Source organism: Thermobia domestica, chromosome 3, assembly GCF_964235325.1.
Source record: "Thermobia domestica chromosome 3, izTheDome1.hap1.1, whole genome shotgun sequence".
In the NCBI taxonomy this organism is placed as follows: domain Eukaryota; kingdom Metazoa; phylum Arthropoda; class Insecta; order Zygentoma; family Lepismatidae; genus Thermobia; species Thermobia domestica.
In genome coordinates this window covers 272,023,760-272,040,110 of record NC_137456.1, presented here as the reverse complement: position 1 = coordinate 272,040,110, position 16,351 = coordinate 272,023,760, and the positions used below count along the sequence as shown (strand labels likewise).

Sequence of the window (16,351 nt, the reverse complement as noted above, 5' to 3'; positions counted from 1 at the left end):
AAAGTTACAAGTCATGCATCGGCCAGAAGCCAAGCGAGTGCAACGGATTTGTTTCCTTTAATGTTTCCTGAGTGTGAAGTCGCTAAAAATATGCAGTTAGACAAAGACAAAATAGGTTATGTCATCACTTTTCAATTGGGTCCATATTTCCAACAGACGTTACTTCGTGAACTACAAAATTGTGAATTTTTTGCAGTATCGTTCGACGAAAGCCTAAACACTATCTCACAGAAAAATCAAATGGACTTAGTAGTTCGTTTCTGGCACAGTGACGAAAATAAAGTTCTAACACGTTATTTAACATCAGTATTCCTCGGACATGCTACTGCCCAGGATTTGTTAAGTGCATTTATAAATACTTTCAAGGACAAGGGTCTCAATTTTTGTAAGTTACTTCAAGTTTCTCTTGATGGCCCCAACGTTAATTTGAAATTTCTGAGTGATTTGAAGGCCTATCTGAGTGAAGAAAATGGTGAAGGTCCACAGCTTTTGGAGACAGGAACGTGCTCTTTACATATTGTTAAGGGGGCTTTTAAGACTGCGCATACCAAAGCTGGTTGGAATGTGACAGAGTTTTTGAGAGCGTTGTACTATTTATTCAAGGACTTCCCTTCAAGAGGAGCAGATTTCATGACAGCATCTGAAAAAGCAGTTTTCCCTCTTAAATTTTGTTCTGTTAGGTGGGTGGAGAATTATAAAGTTATCAACCGTGCCATAACTATGATTCCTGCCTTAAAAGTTTATGTTGATGCAGTGAAAACAAAACCTCCTGAAACATCAAACTTCTCTAAAGTAAAAGCCCACATCTCTGATGTACTGTTGCCTGCTAGATTAGGGTTCCTTCAGTCCGTATCTGTAGAACTAGGAGAATTCCTTACTAAGTACCAGACAGACAGTCCATTACTACCGTTTCTATGGAATGACCTAAACACGTTGATTCATAGTTTGTTAAGCCGCTTCGTGAAAGATGATGTCTTAAAAGTAGCTAAAACTTCAAAAAAAAACCTGACCTCAATAGATGTTTTTGATAAGGACATCTTAAAACCACTTAAACCACTTACGATGTTGGATTTTCTACGGTTACATCGCTTAAAGGAGTGAAGGATGTTGATACGAGGGTAAGTCAACTGAAAACCATAAAAGTAGAAATAAAAATCCGCATATGGCGCCAGTGAGCTGTAAGTTGGCATGCCTGTTTACGATAGTATGCCGGATGTCTCCTAGGTGGCAGCAGCCGGCAGATGCACAAACACCGGCGCAACAACAGTTCCAAAATGGCAGCCCCAGTAGCCACATGCACCAGCGAGGAGCAGCGTTCTGTGATTCGGTTTTTGCGAAGTGAAGGTGTGAAACCGATTGACATTTTTAGGCGAATGAAGGTTCAGTATGGAGATGCGTGTTTGTCACAGCCACAAATCTATGAATGGTACCGGAAATTTGCAAATGGTGTTACATCTGTGACCGATGCTCCACGCCCCGGCCAGGCTCGGCGCGTAGTGACTCCAGAGACCATTGCAGCCGTTGAAGCCATCGTTTTGGAAAACCGCCGTGTGACAATAGACGAAATTGTTGCATGTGTACATATGAGTCATGGATCGGCACATCATACAATACGCAACGCGGTGCACGAGTGGTTGCGCCGTCGCCCAAAAGACTTTTTTTCTGCAGGTATTCAGGCTCTTCCGAAGCGCTGGCGGACTTGCATTGAACGAGGAGGGGACTATGTTGAAAAGTGATTTACTTCTGTACCCTGTGTGTCGAATAAATAATATTTAAAAAAAATAATTATGGTTTTCATTTGACTCCCCCTCGTATATTGAGCTTTAAGAAAGAATGCAGAAGATTCTTGCAAGAACTGTGTAAAAAAAACTTATGCTAAAATGTCCTTTAAAATACAGTGTAACAAGAGCCGCAAATTGCTTGTCTCCAGAAACTATGACCAACGAAACCCTTCGTGAATCACGTATTACACTCGCCCTGGAGACATTTGTCGAGAAGGAGCAAATAACACCTGTAAATGCTGATGTGGTGAAACGGGAATATTTAAAATTTTGTTCAGACCAAGACACAGCACGAAAACTGTCAAATTACAGTTGCAAAAATGACAGATTAGACGTTTTTCTCCATGATCTGTTAAGTAAAGAAGGTGTCTCCAATGCGTTTAAAACATTCATGCATAAGATATGTGTACTTTTCCATAGCAACGCAGCAGTGGAAAGGAGTTTCTCCATTAACAAAGAGTGCATTGTTGAAAATCTCCAAGAGGAGTGCTTGATTGGCCAGAGAAGTGTGTTGGATGCTGTTCGTGTTGCTGGTGACATACGTAATATGAATATCACAAAGAGTATGATCCAGTATGTGAGAAATGCATCAAGCAGAAGAAATGAATATCTGAAAGATCGCGGTGAAAAAGAAGACAGAGTAGCTCGAGAAAAGAAAGATATTAAGAAGAAAATAAAAGAGTTGGAATTAAAGAAGAAAAGAATACTAACTGACGCGAAAGCAGAAGTAGATACGCTGGAAGAACAGCGAAAAAGTTAGAAGGGATGTTGAACTCTAGAAGTTAAATGTCAAAAACTGTTCACTGTGAAAGTTGTTTTCTATATTTGTTCATATAATGTGCGTGGTTCCATAACATTTTCAGTGTTTTAAACTTTCATGCTACAATACATTTTTAAATAAAATATAACTGATTGCCAGTCCCCATCCAAGAAGAATGTGCAGTAACGTTTAACAATATGGACTACTTTGCGTTAAGAATTTGTATTATATATGATCATTTTCTTTTTACTTCTAAACTAATACTAGTTTGACAAAAATAGCGGGAAAATAGCTTACTCACCGCTAAGTCCTGCCAGTACTTAGCATAAAATACCACAAGAGTACTTTAAAGGGGAGTGCTTGTAGTAAAATACTCTTGTGGTATTTTATCCCATAACTTAACGGTGAGTAAGCTATTTTCCCGCCATTTTTGTCATTGTTCAGCAACACTCACGTGCTACTACTATAATATTAGTTTATTTGAAGTAATGTTTTTGACGGAAATTTACTATTATACAGGGTGAACCTTAACTAAAACGATAAACTTAGGGAGGTGATTCCCGAGCCCGAAACAAGAAAAAAATTCCTCTAACTTTTCTCCACGGTACATAGTTTTGGAGCTACAAGGTGCCGAAAGTGTGGAAAAATGATCCGAGGCCTATATTTCCAATCCTATCCAACGTAGAGAGTGCAGCTTAATATCTCTTTAAGGAAGTCTTATCTGTTCTAAACATATAATTTCCTTTGTGAAATTTTAAGCAGCACTCTCTACTTTGGATAATTTTGGAAATATAGGCGTCGGAAGTTCATTTTTCTACACTTTCGGCACCTTTTAGCTCGGAAACTATGCGCCCTGGAGAAGAGTTAAAGAGGATTATTATTATTATTTTCTTGTTTGGGTGCCGAGAATCATTTCCCGAAGTTTGTCGGTTTAATTAAGGTTCACTCCTGTATAGTATTCTTACATTAGAATATTTAAAGCTATTGCACATTTTTCTTAACCGGCTTTCTGGTAGGGGATATTTTAATTAAACATTTTCTTCTGTAAAATGTTTTGAGAACGTACATTTCAGTCAGATTTTTCTTTTCATCTTGTCACTTAAAGAAACTATAACTTGTCATATGCATTCTCTAATTGTAACCAGTTTTTGTTAAGAACTATATAAAATTGCATTAACTTATACGTGTTACAATAAATGCCACTCTACTAAATAGACCTGGAAAAAAGGAAAAATAAACCTTGAAAACCTTGATAAAACCTGGAATTTGAAAATGAACATTTAGTAGACACCCTGGTTATACAAACACGTGTTTTTCTGTTTTTGCATCTGTCTCACCGTTTGCGATTTCTAGGGGTGGCAACAGACTTTCTGGACACCCTATATATTCATATAACTCGCACAGTATATGGATTCGGAAAATTTTTATTACAGTTTCGTAATAGGCATCATTAGTGCTTTCGATTGGTGTATAAACCATCTTCCACTTCGATATATAATCTCCCTCTCTTCCCTTGTAAGTGAAGCAAGCAATGTGAAATCTTAATAAATACTTTATATTATGGCACTGTTTTCAACATGAAAGGACACTGAACTCAATCTTGCTGACATTACATACACTTACACAAAGCATGTATATTATTCTGACATGTATGTTTAGTATTATGGCTTCTTGCACCTATTGGAATTTACATAAACTATCCTTTTTTCCTACAATATATTCCATTGAGACAGTTACACTTTTCCGAACAATTCTAACATAGTCGACGCTCTTGCTTCCAACAACATATCCTTACCTTCATTTTGAATCTTTGTTTCTGAACAATTATGTGGTAGGGTTACTATCCCTATGCGTGACCCCTATTTTGGAAGTCAAAGTGTTTCTTGTTAAATACACTTTTTCTGTCTTTCGTAGATCCCTTTGATAACTACGTAGGGGACGCCTGCTAGGAGTAGCATTTTCTGCACGCATTGGTAATAATGATTAGAACATACCTAATTATGATTTGAATATGATGCTGTGTATTTAACAATATCATATTAATTAAGAAACGTTGTTTAGGCAGTAAATGGAAGAAGTCGAGACTATCAAAACCCAGGAAGATGAAAGAAGTTCTTGTGCCCATTCCAGTGCCTCCTCGATTACAATCAGCTTTACTGGATACCAATCATTTTGCACTGAAGAATGGTTCAACTAGACACTTCACAAGAGCTGCACCCAATAACATAAGGTAAGTAAGATGAAAGCTGATAGTTCATTCTTGAACTTTTGTTACTGCAGTTACTTAAACATAATATGAACAAGATATTATAGTAACCTCGAAATTATCAAACTGCCTGTACATAAAACAATAAATAATTTTTGAAAAAGTGATGAAATGAACCTTTGTATTTTGAATGTTTGAAAGGGTAGGAATTAGAAAGTTTGACAATAGTGATTTAATATTGGTGAGTCTGTAGTGTCGTGTAACTGGAGAATAGTAATAGTCAAGCTGATATATGGTTATGTTGGAATCTATGTAAAAAAAAAAAAAAAAAAAAAAAAAAAAAAAAGAAGTTGATCTAAAAAACATGCTCAATGCATTGTATAAAACTAAAACCCTTCTTGATTTTACAATGTTTCGGGCTCGATTTCTGGTGGGAAAGCTTGAAATTTGATTGCATTTCTGTAGTCCGGATTCCACCTTACACTGTAGGTCCACATCTCGTAGTATCTCGTAGTTGCTGAAAAGGAATATTTAACACCAATAAAGAAACGAACTTTCTAATGTAGTTTTAATGTAATTTTACTATGTAACATTTTTTTTTTAAATTTTTCATACTCTGCTAGCAATCAAGGCACTATGCCAAGCACACCACTGACAGATTCACTTTTATGTATTAATTTTTGGAAAATTAAAGTACATAAATACTTAATGGCAGATTTCGCTTATCATGTGAGAAGGGACGCAGATTAAAAGTTAAAAATAATAAAATACTTACATATAATAGCAAATTCTACGCTTCCAGGATAAAATATATTACTATTACATATATAACGTAAACCATTTATCTTGATACGCTCTTGTTACTTTTAAACTAATAAATAAATAAATAAAACATTGGAATTTTATACCTTGCGAATATCGATAAAGCAACATTGTTTGAAATACTATGTAATAACATATGTAATAGGTGTCTGTTTTGTTTCAATGCAGGTTCTATAGAGAAAGGTGTTCAAGTCAGCATCTTCCAGGAAACTTCCAGAATATGAAATCAGTTGATGTTTGTCAAAATTATAATGTAAGTTCTTCTTCTATTGGTGTTAGAAATTTGGAACTTAATTAAAGTATAGCTTAGTGTTTGTATGTATATCAATATCTATCTATCTATATTTGTTTATCTATCTGTTTCCCCAGCAACTATTTGATGTTTGTGGTTGACCTTTGACCTTGTATTTAGCTGTGACCTTTGACCTCATACTACTATTGAGTGTTCCTTGCTTGTTCCGCTTCTTCGTTTTAATGTTTAACATGATTTGATACGGACATTGCGTTGTTTTCAGTGTGTTCTAATGGGTTCTCAAGGTGACCTGTGACCTTGGTCTGACCGCGACCTCTGACCTTGACACTTGATTGACGCATATTTAGTAGGCTTGCGACGTAGAATCATACCATACAGCTTTTTCTTTATCATTTTGATTTATCTTTTTTTCAGGCTCTTCACAATTTACCATTGCAGTCCCATAAGAAAAAAAATCGAAATTTGACCTTTGACCCTATATTTCTTCAATCTTTAGTACAAGTGACATACTTCTATGGCGAAACAAAACTTATGTCCTTCGTCTAGAGTTATGAAATTGACACACTAATTAATCAACCCCCCCTCTCTCTCTCTCTCTCTCTCTATATATATATATATATATATATATATATATATATATATATATATATATATAATATAGGATTCTTACCCAACTACGGAAGGAGGATAGGTATAATATAGTATGATTCATTAATTCGATAAATAAAGTTAAGTTCCTTGCGTTTTCCGTTAGGTAATTGTTCTGAGTTCGTGTCTGTTTAAAACTGATCTGAGGTGAATTTGAGTTGTGTCATTAACACAGGTTGACCCACAATTAACGCGAACCACGATCCGGTGCAATTGCCTGGTGCATAGACTTCCTGCAGGATCAACTCTTACAATGTATAGACCGTTCCCTCACCCCACTATATAATTATGTAAATTTAGCTTTGAATGAAAATTAGAATTAGTTATGAAAGGACATATTTATGATAATTTAAAATGTGAAATAAATAAAAAAAAGACTTTCACGAAAAAAGTTTCTGCATAAAAGTTGATTTCTAAGTGGTTAATAATTTATTCATTTGTGAGATATGGTAATTCTTTAAGTGTTTTCAACGTACACCATGATAGATGAAGAGAACGGTACAGTTATTAAAATTATATCCGTTTATAAATATACTAGCATTAATGATGTCGGTTTCATATTTAAGTTCAGATAACTATAATTCTTTTATGAAATACAGATTTGTAAGATATGTAAATCTGGCAACTAATAATTTTGCTACTTTCTTTTAAGGACTCCCCATGCGAAGACCATTCTCCTGCGTCAGGCATGTCAGATAACTCTCAGGGCACATCATGTACTTCCTTGTCGTTATCCTCTACGGATAATAGATTTGCAGCGTCTGACAACAATTCAACCCCATTGTCTTCCACGAACACGGGATCTTCAGTCGATTCATCGTCGTCGTCATCAATGCAGCCAACAACATCCATGTCGCAGATCATAACATATTCAGGATATTATCCAAATGCTCCGTCCAGCCCAGGTTCTACATGCAGCTATCCGTACATGGTGTATGGAACGACTAACCCGGTTGTATACTCTTCAAGAGAGAATAATTCTCCGGTTGTCAATGTCAACGTGCAAAAATCTTTAGAACCATCTGGAAGTGATCTGCCGCTTTCAGGTAACTATATTCTAAATAGTGTACAGCCTTATTGATATTTGAATGTACAAAAAGTTCACTTAAAGTGTTCGTGAATTTTGAAGTCTGTTTTAATTTTCGGCAGCTGGCTTAACCTGATCTTATTCTGGGAATGACTTGAGTAATTTATTAAGTAAATAAGTAGGAAAGCTCAAAATGAAATTAAATTTTTAGCAAACTATTTATTGAGTAAAACAATATATTCACATTAAGAAACGATATACGTGTGACAGTTTCGCCAACTAACACTTTGGCTTCATCAGACACTATCTTAATTTTTAGGTTAACATGATAGTTATGCCCTTTTAGCTAAAGGAGGCGGAGATGATTAATGAAAGTGAATGATAATGAAAAAACGGTAGAATTAGAATGTGGGAGAAAACTGGTGAATCCCGTGAAAAACTCATGGCCACGATATTGTCCATATTATTCACCTGGCCTGATAAAGAATCAGGGAGGGAAAACTGGAACAGTGTTATCTGAATGTAAGTTTGAAAAGAAAAATTAGTACAATAAATATATATGTTGTACTACTTCCCGTTCAGACAGTATATGTTATATTATGTGGATCCATTTTGTTAGATCGTGGCAGGTTGTAAACTGTAGATCTGGTCAAGTTCATTATATCCATAGTGTTGAGTTTTACGAAACGTAGGCCTTGTGTTTCATGCACTAGGTTATGAAGGACGGGGCCTACTATTAACGTGAAGTTCAACCTCCGAACTATAATCGGGCTTTTCTTGATTGAAATGTGTGTTTTGTAATTTAGTACTAAAACTGCATGTAATTATTTCCCGCAGTCTGTTCTTGTTTACTTTTGCGTTTAAGGACGAGCCATTCCAGGTCAAATCAACACAATTTGAAAACAAAATTTACCTTACCATTTCACATTGTCATGAAATTTTGCACAGGATATTATTCATATAGACAAAGAAAAATACCAAATTTCAGCTTCATATATCGATAGGTATTGAAGATAGGGATATGTAAAATTCGGAAAAAATGCCCAAAATAGCATGTTCAATGTATTTTGAAATTGAAATTGCAGCTCTCCTAATTGAGCTAGCGAACTGGTTGAGGTGCCATTTTACAGCATTTTTCATGACCTTTCCTGTAGTATACAACATCGTATAGGCTGATACAATTTTTTATTTTCAAAATCAAAATCTATCTTCAAACTTTTTCAAAAAGTACATATTTTAAAATTTGAAATTAATTCCATGAATAGATAGTATTGTTGTAAAGCACCTGGCAAAATATGATTTTGGGATGATAATGGGTTCACTAACACTATAGTTTTCATTTGCACTCTGTACCTAGTTGAAAAATGCACGGATGTATTTATTTATTTTAACTTGGTGGAATAAATCTGAACACTAACATGGAAGAGTACAGTAATGGGTCTAAAACATATGATACCGACTTGTAATCTACTGGCTATACTTATTACTTCATACTTTAAAAACTAACTTACAGCAACTTAAAGTGCTGATACTTTTGAACTTTAAAATAATATTAATACAAGTGTCACAGTTAAAAATGTTACTGTAAATAAACGTGGTTTGTAAAAAGTATACATATAGCACTGATACAAGAGCAGGGTTGGCTGGTTTAAACCAGTTTATATATATATATATGGTGCCTTCCATTTCAACTCAGGCAAAAAAAATACAAAATTGTACCATCACCATCTCAGACATTCTTGAAACTTTTTTTTATAGCAACTAGACATGTTTTTAAGAGACCCATATTTTTTTGTTTTGTCGAAAAAAAATTTCCCGCCTAGTAATAGGCCATCAAAGACGGGGGAGTACAATTTATGAATTGTAGAAGACATGGAAAATGGTCAACTTCGGAGCCTCATCATTCGGCTATGGAGACAGGTAGAGTTATAATTCTTGTTGTGGTATGTACATAGGGATATAAATAAACTATATTTTATTATAGTTTGGTTTGCGCATGCGTATCTTTTTGTACATTAACAAATGAACGTCAATTTATCTGAAAAGTCGAAGTTCGCGAATTTTTTTCGAGCACTTCCGGTTCGAATTTTAAAATTCTGTTTTCACGGTTGGTAAGACCTGGTTACCCGCTTTCCGAAAAAAATTTTGTATCGATTCTGTGTGCAACCGTTTTGTCGCTAAAAATTCGATAAATTGTAAAATTTTCAAAAATCGCCATTTTTGGGCGCCATTTTCTCGAAAACAACAAATTCTGAAATTTTGTCAGATGGTTCAACTTTAGATGAATAATAAACACAGCAAATACCATTCTCGACCAATACTTCACGGATTAATTGCAGCCTTTTCAAGTTAGCGAAGTTTCGTTAACTTTGATGTCACAGTTAGCAACACTGGGAACAATAAAAGTGCAATGATTTGATGATGATTGTGGTTCACATTCATTAAATGAAGAATAAAAGGTTTTCTTGACTGTTTTTTTTATTATTATTTTGATCAAGAAGGCTCTCTAAAATAGTAAAATGAGCCTCCCCCTACTTCTCCATTTTCTTAAACCGTAATAGTCTGAGGTGGAAATTACGATTACGAAACGCATAAATTTCAAGTTCACTTACTTAAAATGGTCTTCGGAAACAAAATTTCACTGATTTTTATTTTTTTATTTTACATGGACCAATCATTTGCTTGATTGGTGTCTAATAGCATGTAGCCGTGCAGGTGCTCCAATAGGTGTTGGCTCACTCACAACTTGTCCAGGAGTGGATCTAGGGGAAGAAACTTTTTTATTTTATATATAAATAAAACCAATCTCAGAGTTTGGAGCTCGTAGCTCTAAGTAGCAGTATACCCGCCCCCCTCCAGAAGTCCGTCCTGGATCGCCCCTGCGTAGCACATTGTCTATAGTCACAAATGCTGAACGTCCATGTGGAAGCATAAACAGCACTTCAACTTCACGTAATTCATGAATTATTCATAATATTTCTGCTACGCACTACTGGTTATCATACATATATGTATGTAACAAAAGTTTCTTTTTCCAGATTTCTTAAATCTACACTTTGAATTGCAGAAGTTCGATTTTGGGGGAAAAGCATGAAGTTAGTTTATGGTGACCCGTTACTGCAATAAAAACTTTGCCATTTTCCGAAAGCCAAAGATGACTTCGTTGAATACCAGTTACCGGTCGCATACTTTCCCTTTTTTTCTTCCGGAAGTCGTCGAATTCAGTTCCAGGCAATAAAACAAGAGTTATCCGGAGTACTCACGAATTCTTCTGCGGTTTTAGTGGGGGCGCGGTGGCTCAGTGGTAGAGCGTTCACCTCCGGTGCTTGGGGTCCCTGGTTCGATCCCAGATTGCGCTGTGTGGGCTTTGTGGTGGACAAACACCGTGCTCGTGGGTTTTCTCGGGGTTATCCCGTTTCCTCCCACTTTCTGCATTTCATTCTCATAATCACAGTCTCCTTTAGCCTAACCGACATAATCGTGGGACGTAAAACTTAAAGATTTCATTTCATTTTTTTCTTCTCCGGTTTTAATACTGTGTATCTATATTTGCCTAAGGTTATGCCGCGTTGCCACATTCTTTACACCTCCCTCCCCCCCAGTACCGTCGCAGAAACCATGCATGGCCGGTTTCACTGCAAAACCACTGCTTTATTAGACCTGTCTGCATCTCGAACATCTTAAATCGATTTTTAAAGTGGGATGCAGCGCAATCAGAAATCACTGACACGGTTTGGGAAATAGTAGACACTTATTTTCTCAAACCTTTTTCTATAAAGTATATTTTCGCTTTTCTTCGAGTATTTTTAGAATCTTGTCTATGGCTATGAGTACATGAGCCGAATCGTGTTTTTTATCGTAGTTTATTACAACAAAACTGTCAGTTGTTTCATATTCCGGTGATAACTCTGAATTTTTACTTTGCAGAATAACAGTCCAGTTTTCAGTGAAGTCCACATGAAGTAAAATAGAATTTGTATCTTGAAATTTTATACGGTGCTTTTCGGTAGCAATTAATTCTTGACGTAGTCATGAATTACAATTCTCACAGTTAAACAAGCAATGTACGATACGAAAACAGAAAGTTTCAGATTTTTTTAAACGAGATTATTGTTTTCCCATATGGCATACGTAACACTTTCATTTTCATCAGGATCAATAATTAGACTCCACACTTATTCCTTCCACTCCAGGACATTCACCACATTCTTGAAGAAGACAGTTGTCATTTTCTATGGATCATACTACTAAAGGAAATAGGTCACTCATGACAGCTTCAATACAGGCTGCACCTTCGATTTGTAGCAACGCAGTAGCAGCTAACTTAAAATTTGCACAATACACACACACATACACACTTCCCTCGCAGGTTGCGGACTGACCCAATTTAGTCGAATACTCTAAAATTCCGAGTGACCCATTCATATGTTGGGATTGTTCTGTTTAAGAAGTCAGTAAATTTCTTTGGCATGCGTAAGAAAACGTTTCGATTTTTTTAACTTTTTGTCCTTTTTCGATCACTGTAGTGGCATCGCACTTAATTGAGACTATCTGGAGCATTCCAAATCATCATTGAGGTAATAGTTCAGGCTTTTTGTAGATCATCAGAATTTATTGGATGGCCATTTCAAATAAACTTAAAATTTGTGTGTTTCGTAATCGTAATTTCCACCTCAGATTATTTCGGTTTAAGAAAACGAAGGAGTAGGGGGAGGCCCATTTTACTATTTCAGAGAGCCTTCCGATCAAAATAATAATAATAATAATAATAATAATAATAAAAGTCAAGAAAACCTTTTATTTTTCATTTAATGAATATGAACCACAAACATCATCAAATCATTGCATTTGATTGTTCCCAGTGTTGCTAACTGTAATATCAAAGTTAACGAAACTTCGCTAACTTGAAAAGGCTGAAGTCAATTCATGAAGCATTGGTCGAGAATGGTATTTGCTGTGTTTATTACTCATGTAAAGTTAAATCATCTGACAAAATTTCAGAATTTTAAAAGATGGTGTTTTCGAGAAAATGGCGCCCAAAAATGGCGATTTTTTGAAAATTTTACAATTTCTCGAATTCTTTGCGACAAAACTGTTGCACACAGAAGCGATACAAAATTTTTTTCGGAAAGCGGGTAACCAGGTCTTACCAACCGTGAAAACAGAATTTTAAAATTCGAATCGGAAGTGCTCGAAAAAAATTCGCAAACTTCGACTTTTCAGATAAATTGACGTTCATTTGTTAATTTATGTACAAAAAGATACGCATGCGCAAACCAAACTATAATAAAATATAGTTTATTTATATCCCTATGTACATACCACAACAAGAATTATAACTCTACCTGTCTCCATAGCCGAATGGTGAGGCTCCGAAGTTGACCATTTTCCATGTCTTCTACAATTCATAAATTGTACTCCCCGTCTTTGATGTCCATTACTAGGCGGGAAAATTTTTTTCGACAAAACAAAAAATATGGGTCTCTTAAAAACATGTCTAGTTGCTATAAAAAAAGTTTCAACAATATCTGAGATGGTAATGGTACAATTTTATATTATTATTATTATTATTATTATTATTATTATTATTATTATTATTATTATTTTGCCTGAGTTGAAATGGAAGGCACCATATATGTAAACAAAACAATTGGTGTAAAAAAAAAAAATGCAAAAATGCCGCAAATCGTAATTACAAATGCCACGTGAATTTTATAGTGACGTTTTCACATATGTCGAATCATCTGTGTTACTTGAGTGTAATTTACATCTTGTAATTAAGGACCCCGATGAGCCCACAAAATTTCTCCCAGGTGGAAACCGAGTAGTGGTTCAGATGCCACTTCAAGTAATATGTCCAATCCTTCATAACCTCGCTGTTACATAAGGACGTTAAGTTTAAACAAACAAAACGAATTGAAGCAGCTTTAGCGGGTAGGCATGAGTTCATTACCAAGCAACAGGGACCCTTCCTTAACTACACAAAAAGAAAATATCAAAGAGTCAGAAATTGCTGTCATCTGTGATTTTTCTAAAAATTATTGTACAGCACTACAGGATAAGCACAAAGCTACCACTGGACAAGCTAACAGATCACAATCTATACTTTTGTTTCATATTTCAAACAGGAAAACAAAATTGAATATGTTAAATATGTAGTCGTTTCTGATTACCTGGAGCACAATACAGTTGCTGTTTACACCTTTAAAATAAATAAATAAATAAATAAATAATAATAATAATCTGACATCCAAACTTCAAGAAGTTTCAAACAAGGTTTTTTATTTTTCCGACAGGTCTACCGCGCAATACAAAAATAAGAAAACTTCCTGAACCTCTGCTTTCATGCAGCAGCTTTTATAGTAAAAGGAGGGTGGTACTTCTCGGCTATAGAACATGAAAAAAGGTTTTGCGATGGAGTTGGCGGTTCAGTAAAGAGACTGGCAGCTCATACTAGTTTGCAAAGACCTTGTGACAATCAAATTCAAAACTCAAGACAACTTTTTGAGTAGGCAGTAGAAAACATTACCAAGGTAAACTTTGCCTACTCAACCCAAGAGGAATATACTGAAGCTGAAATCTTCCAGGAAAGTTTCTTCGGTCAAGCATTGACTATTAAAGGAACACAGCAATATCATGCATTCATTCCCAAAAGTGCATCAACGTTATTGGTGAAACACTTTTCAGATTGTTTTCAGGGTTGGGAAAAGGAAGTGTCACAATCTCCAAATAAACTTCAATTAGAAGACATATCAGGCTATGTCACCGCTGTCTATGAAGGAAATTGGTGGTTCGGGTATGTTTTACAGAAAAATGAAAAAGTTGATGAATTAAAAATAACTTTTCTTCATCAACCTGGCCATCTTCATCATTCTCATATCCAAGGAACGTTGATGTTCTGTGGATGTCTGTAGTGGATGTTCTGACAAAAGTGAATGCTGTAACTCCTACTGGGAAAAGTTATGTTCTCCTTGAAAGTGATGTATGCCGAACAAATGTGGCTTTTTCAAATTTCAAATGTTATACATATCCTATTACTTACTGAAAAGTTTTACTATGAAATCATCTGTACTCTTTCTTCAGATTAATGTTCATTTTTATTTTCACAGAAGTGTAAAACTTAGTATTCGTGAGTTATTACCCTATGTACAGAGTATTCTTGAAAAATAAGTTATTAGTTTTGAATTTTTTAAACAATGAACCATTATCATCCCAAATTCATATTTTGCCAGGTGCTTTAGAATGATGCTATCTATTTATGGAATTAATTTCAAAATTTTAAAATATGTACTTTTTGAAACATTTTGAAGTAAAATTTTGATTTTGAAAATAAAAATTTGTATTAGCCTATACGATGTTGTATACCACGGGAAAGAGTATGAAAAATGCTGTAAAATGACACCACAACCAGCTCGCTAGCTCAGTTAGGAGAGCTGCAACTCCAATTTCAAAATACATTGAACATGCTATTTTGGGCATTTTTTTCCAAATTTTACATAGCCCTATCTTCAATACCGGTCCATATATAAAGTTGAAAATTGGTATTTTTCTTAGTCTATCTAGAGAGCATCTATATACCAAATTTCATTAAAATCTAAGGTGGTGAGATTGTCACTGTGTTGAATTGATAATGGAATGAATGACCCGGACGGATTGTCGTGTTATATATTAAGAAGTTGTTTTTACTTGCGATCTTCGTTTAAGTAAAATTTGAACATAATGAGCTTTTGTGTTCATTTTCATTAGTTAAAATTGAATGGGAATGTCAGTATCGAGGGTATTTGCTCCCACACAATATTTTGAAAGTAAAAAATTCGAATCTTGTATCTTACGGATCACGTATATTCCTTATTTTAGTTTCTATATTCCTCGATCATTTAAATATAAGCCATCACCATATTTACACGAAACTGAAAAGTTCCTGGGTCATTCCATATCAAAATCACTCAATCTAAAATCTAAGTTGCCTGATCATTTGTAATTTTCTTGATTTAATATTGAAAACTGCATATCTAAAGAGTTCAAAACATTTGATTTATAAAATAAACAGCTAAAAGGAATGAAGAAAATGAAATGAAACTTCACAGGTTGTAAGGCCATTACAACTTTATTTTAATGATTGCAGTATCAGATTAATCTGGCAATTGATTTGGTTGGACGAGCGTAGTATGTGTTGGGAGTATCAGTAAGTTTTAGCTTCCCCTCCGGGCGGGTACATGTGATGATCGTGCTTAGGTATAAGATGGGAGAAATATGTATATAACATAAGATACAATGCTTTTTGTATAAAGTACACTGGTTCTTATTTCAAGTCTCTAAGTCAAGTAGTTTCTGGGATATTACCTCCCCCCCCCAAAAAAAAAAACGCAAAGAGAAAAATCTACACGCAGCACATTACAATCGTACGTACCAGATATTTTCTTTTCCAATAAACATTTTTTCGAACTCTTGAAGATACATAGATTTCAATATTAAAAATTGTAAGAAACATATTAAAAATGGCCATGCAATCACCATTGGGTGACCTGTCATGATTGATCCTTCTTTTCGTGTGAAATTGCTTCTTTATCGTGTTAAAACTAGTAAAGATACGAATCCTTAGTATTCTGGGGTATTCGAAAATGTTATTTAAGCAAATTTGAACATAAAAAGGTATTTTACTCTGCTTAATTTCTTCGTTATTTACAGTAATTGAAAAGCTAACAGCAACTCCATTTAATTTTACGCGTTTACAAGGTTTAGTAAGAGGTTTGTACGTAAATAAGCATAAACATAAAATGAAATATACAATTTAAAGAAAATTTTATGTAGAATGCAAATTAAGTTACCCTACTGTAAGGTCCGTGCTTCACTA

General features: G+C 34.9%; 1 protein-coding gene across 2 annotated transcripts in view; it reads left to right on the top strand.

Annotated features, from left to right (window-relative positions):
- The window catches only part of LOC145681041 (uncharacterized), a 95,218-nt gene that overhangs the window by 62,414 nt on the left and 16,453 nt on the right, over nucleotides 1-16,351 (top strand). For both annotated transcript variants that reach the window (XM_081752362.1, XM_081752363.1), the window contains exons 10-12: nucleotides 4,603-4,771; nucleotides 5,738-5,822; nucleotides 7,123-7,516. In XM_081752362.1, coding sequence (XP_081608488.1) covers nucleotides 4,603-4,771; nucleotides 5,738-5,822; nucleotides 7,123-7,516 — 648 coding nt within the window. The remainder of the gene's footprint in view (nucleotides 1-4,602; nucleotides 4,772-5,737; nucleotides 5,823-7,122; nucleotides 7,517-16,351) is intronic.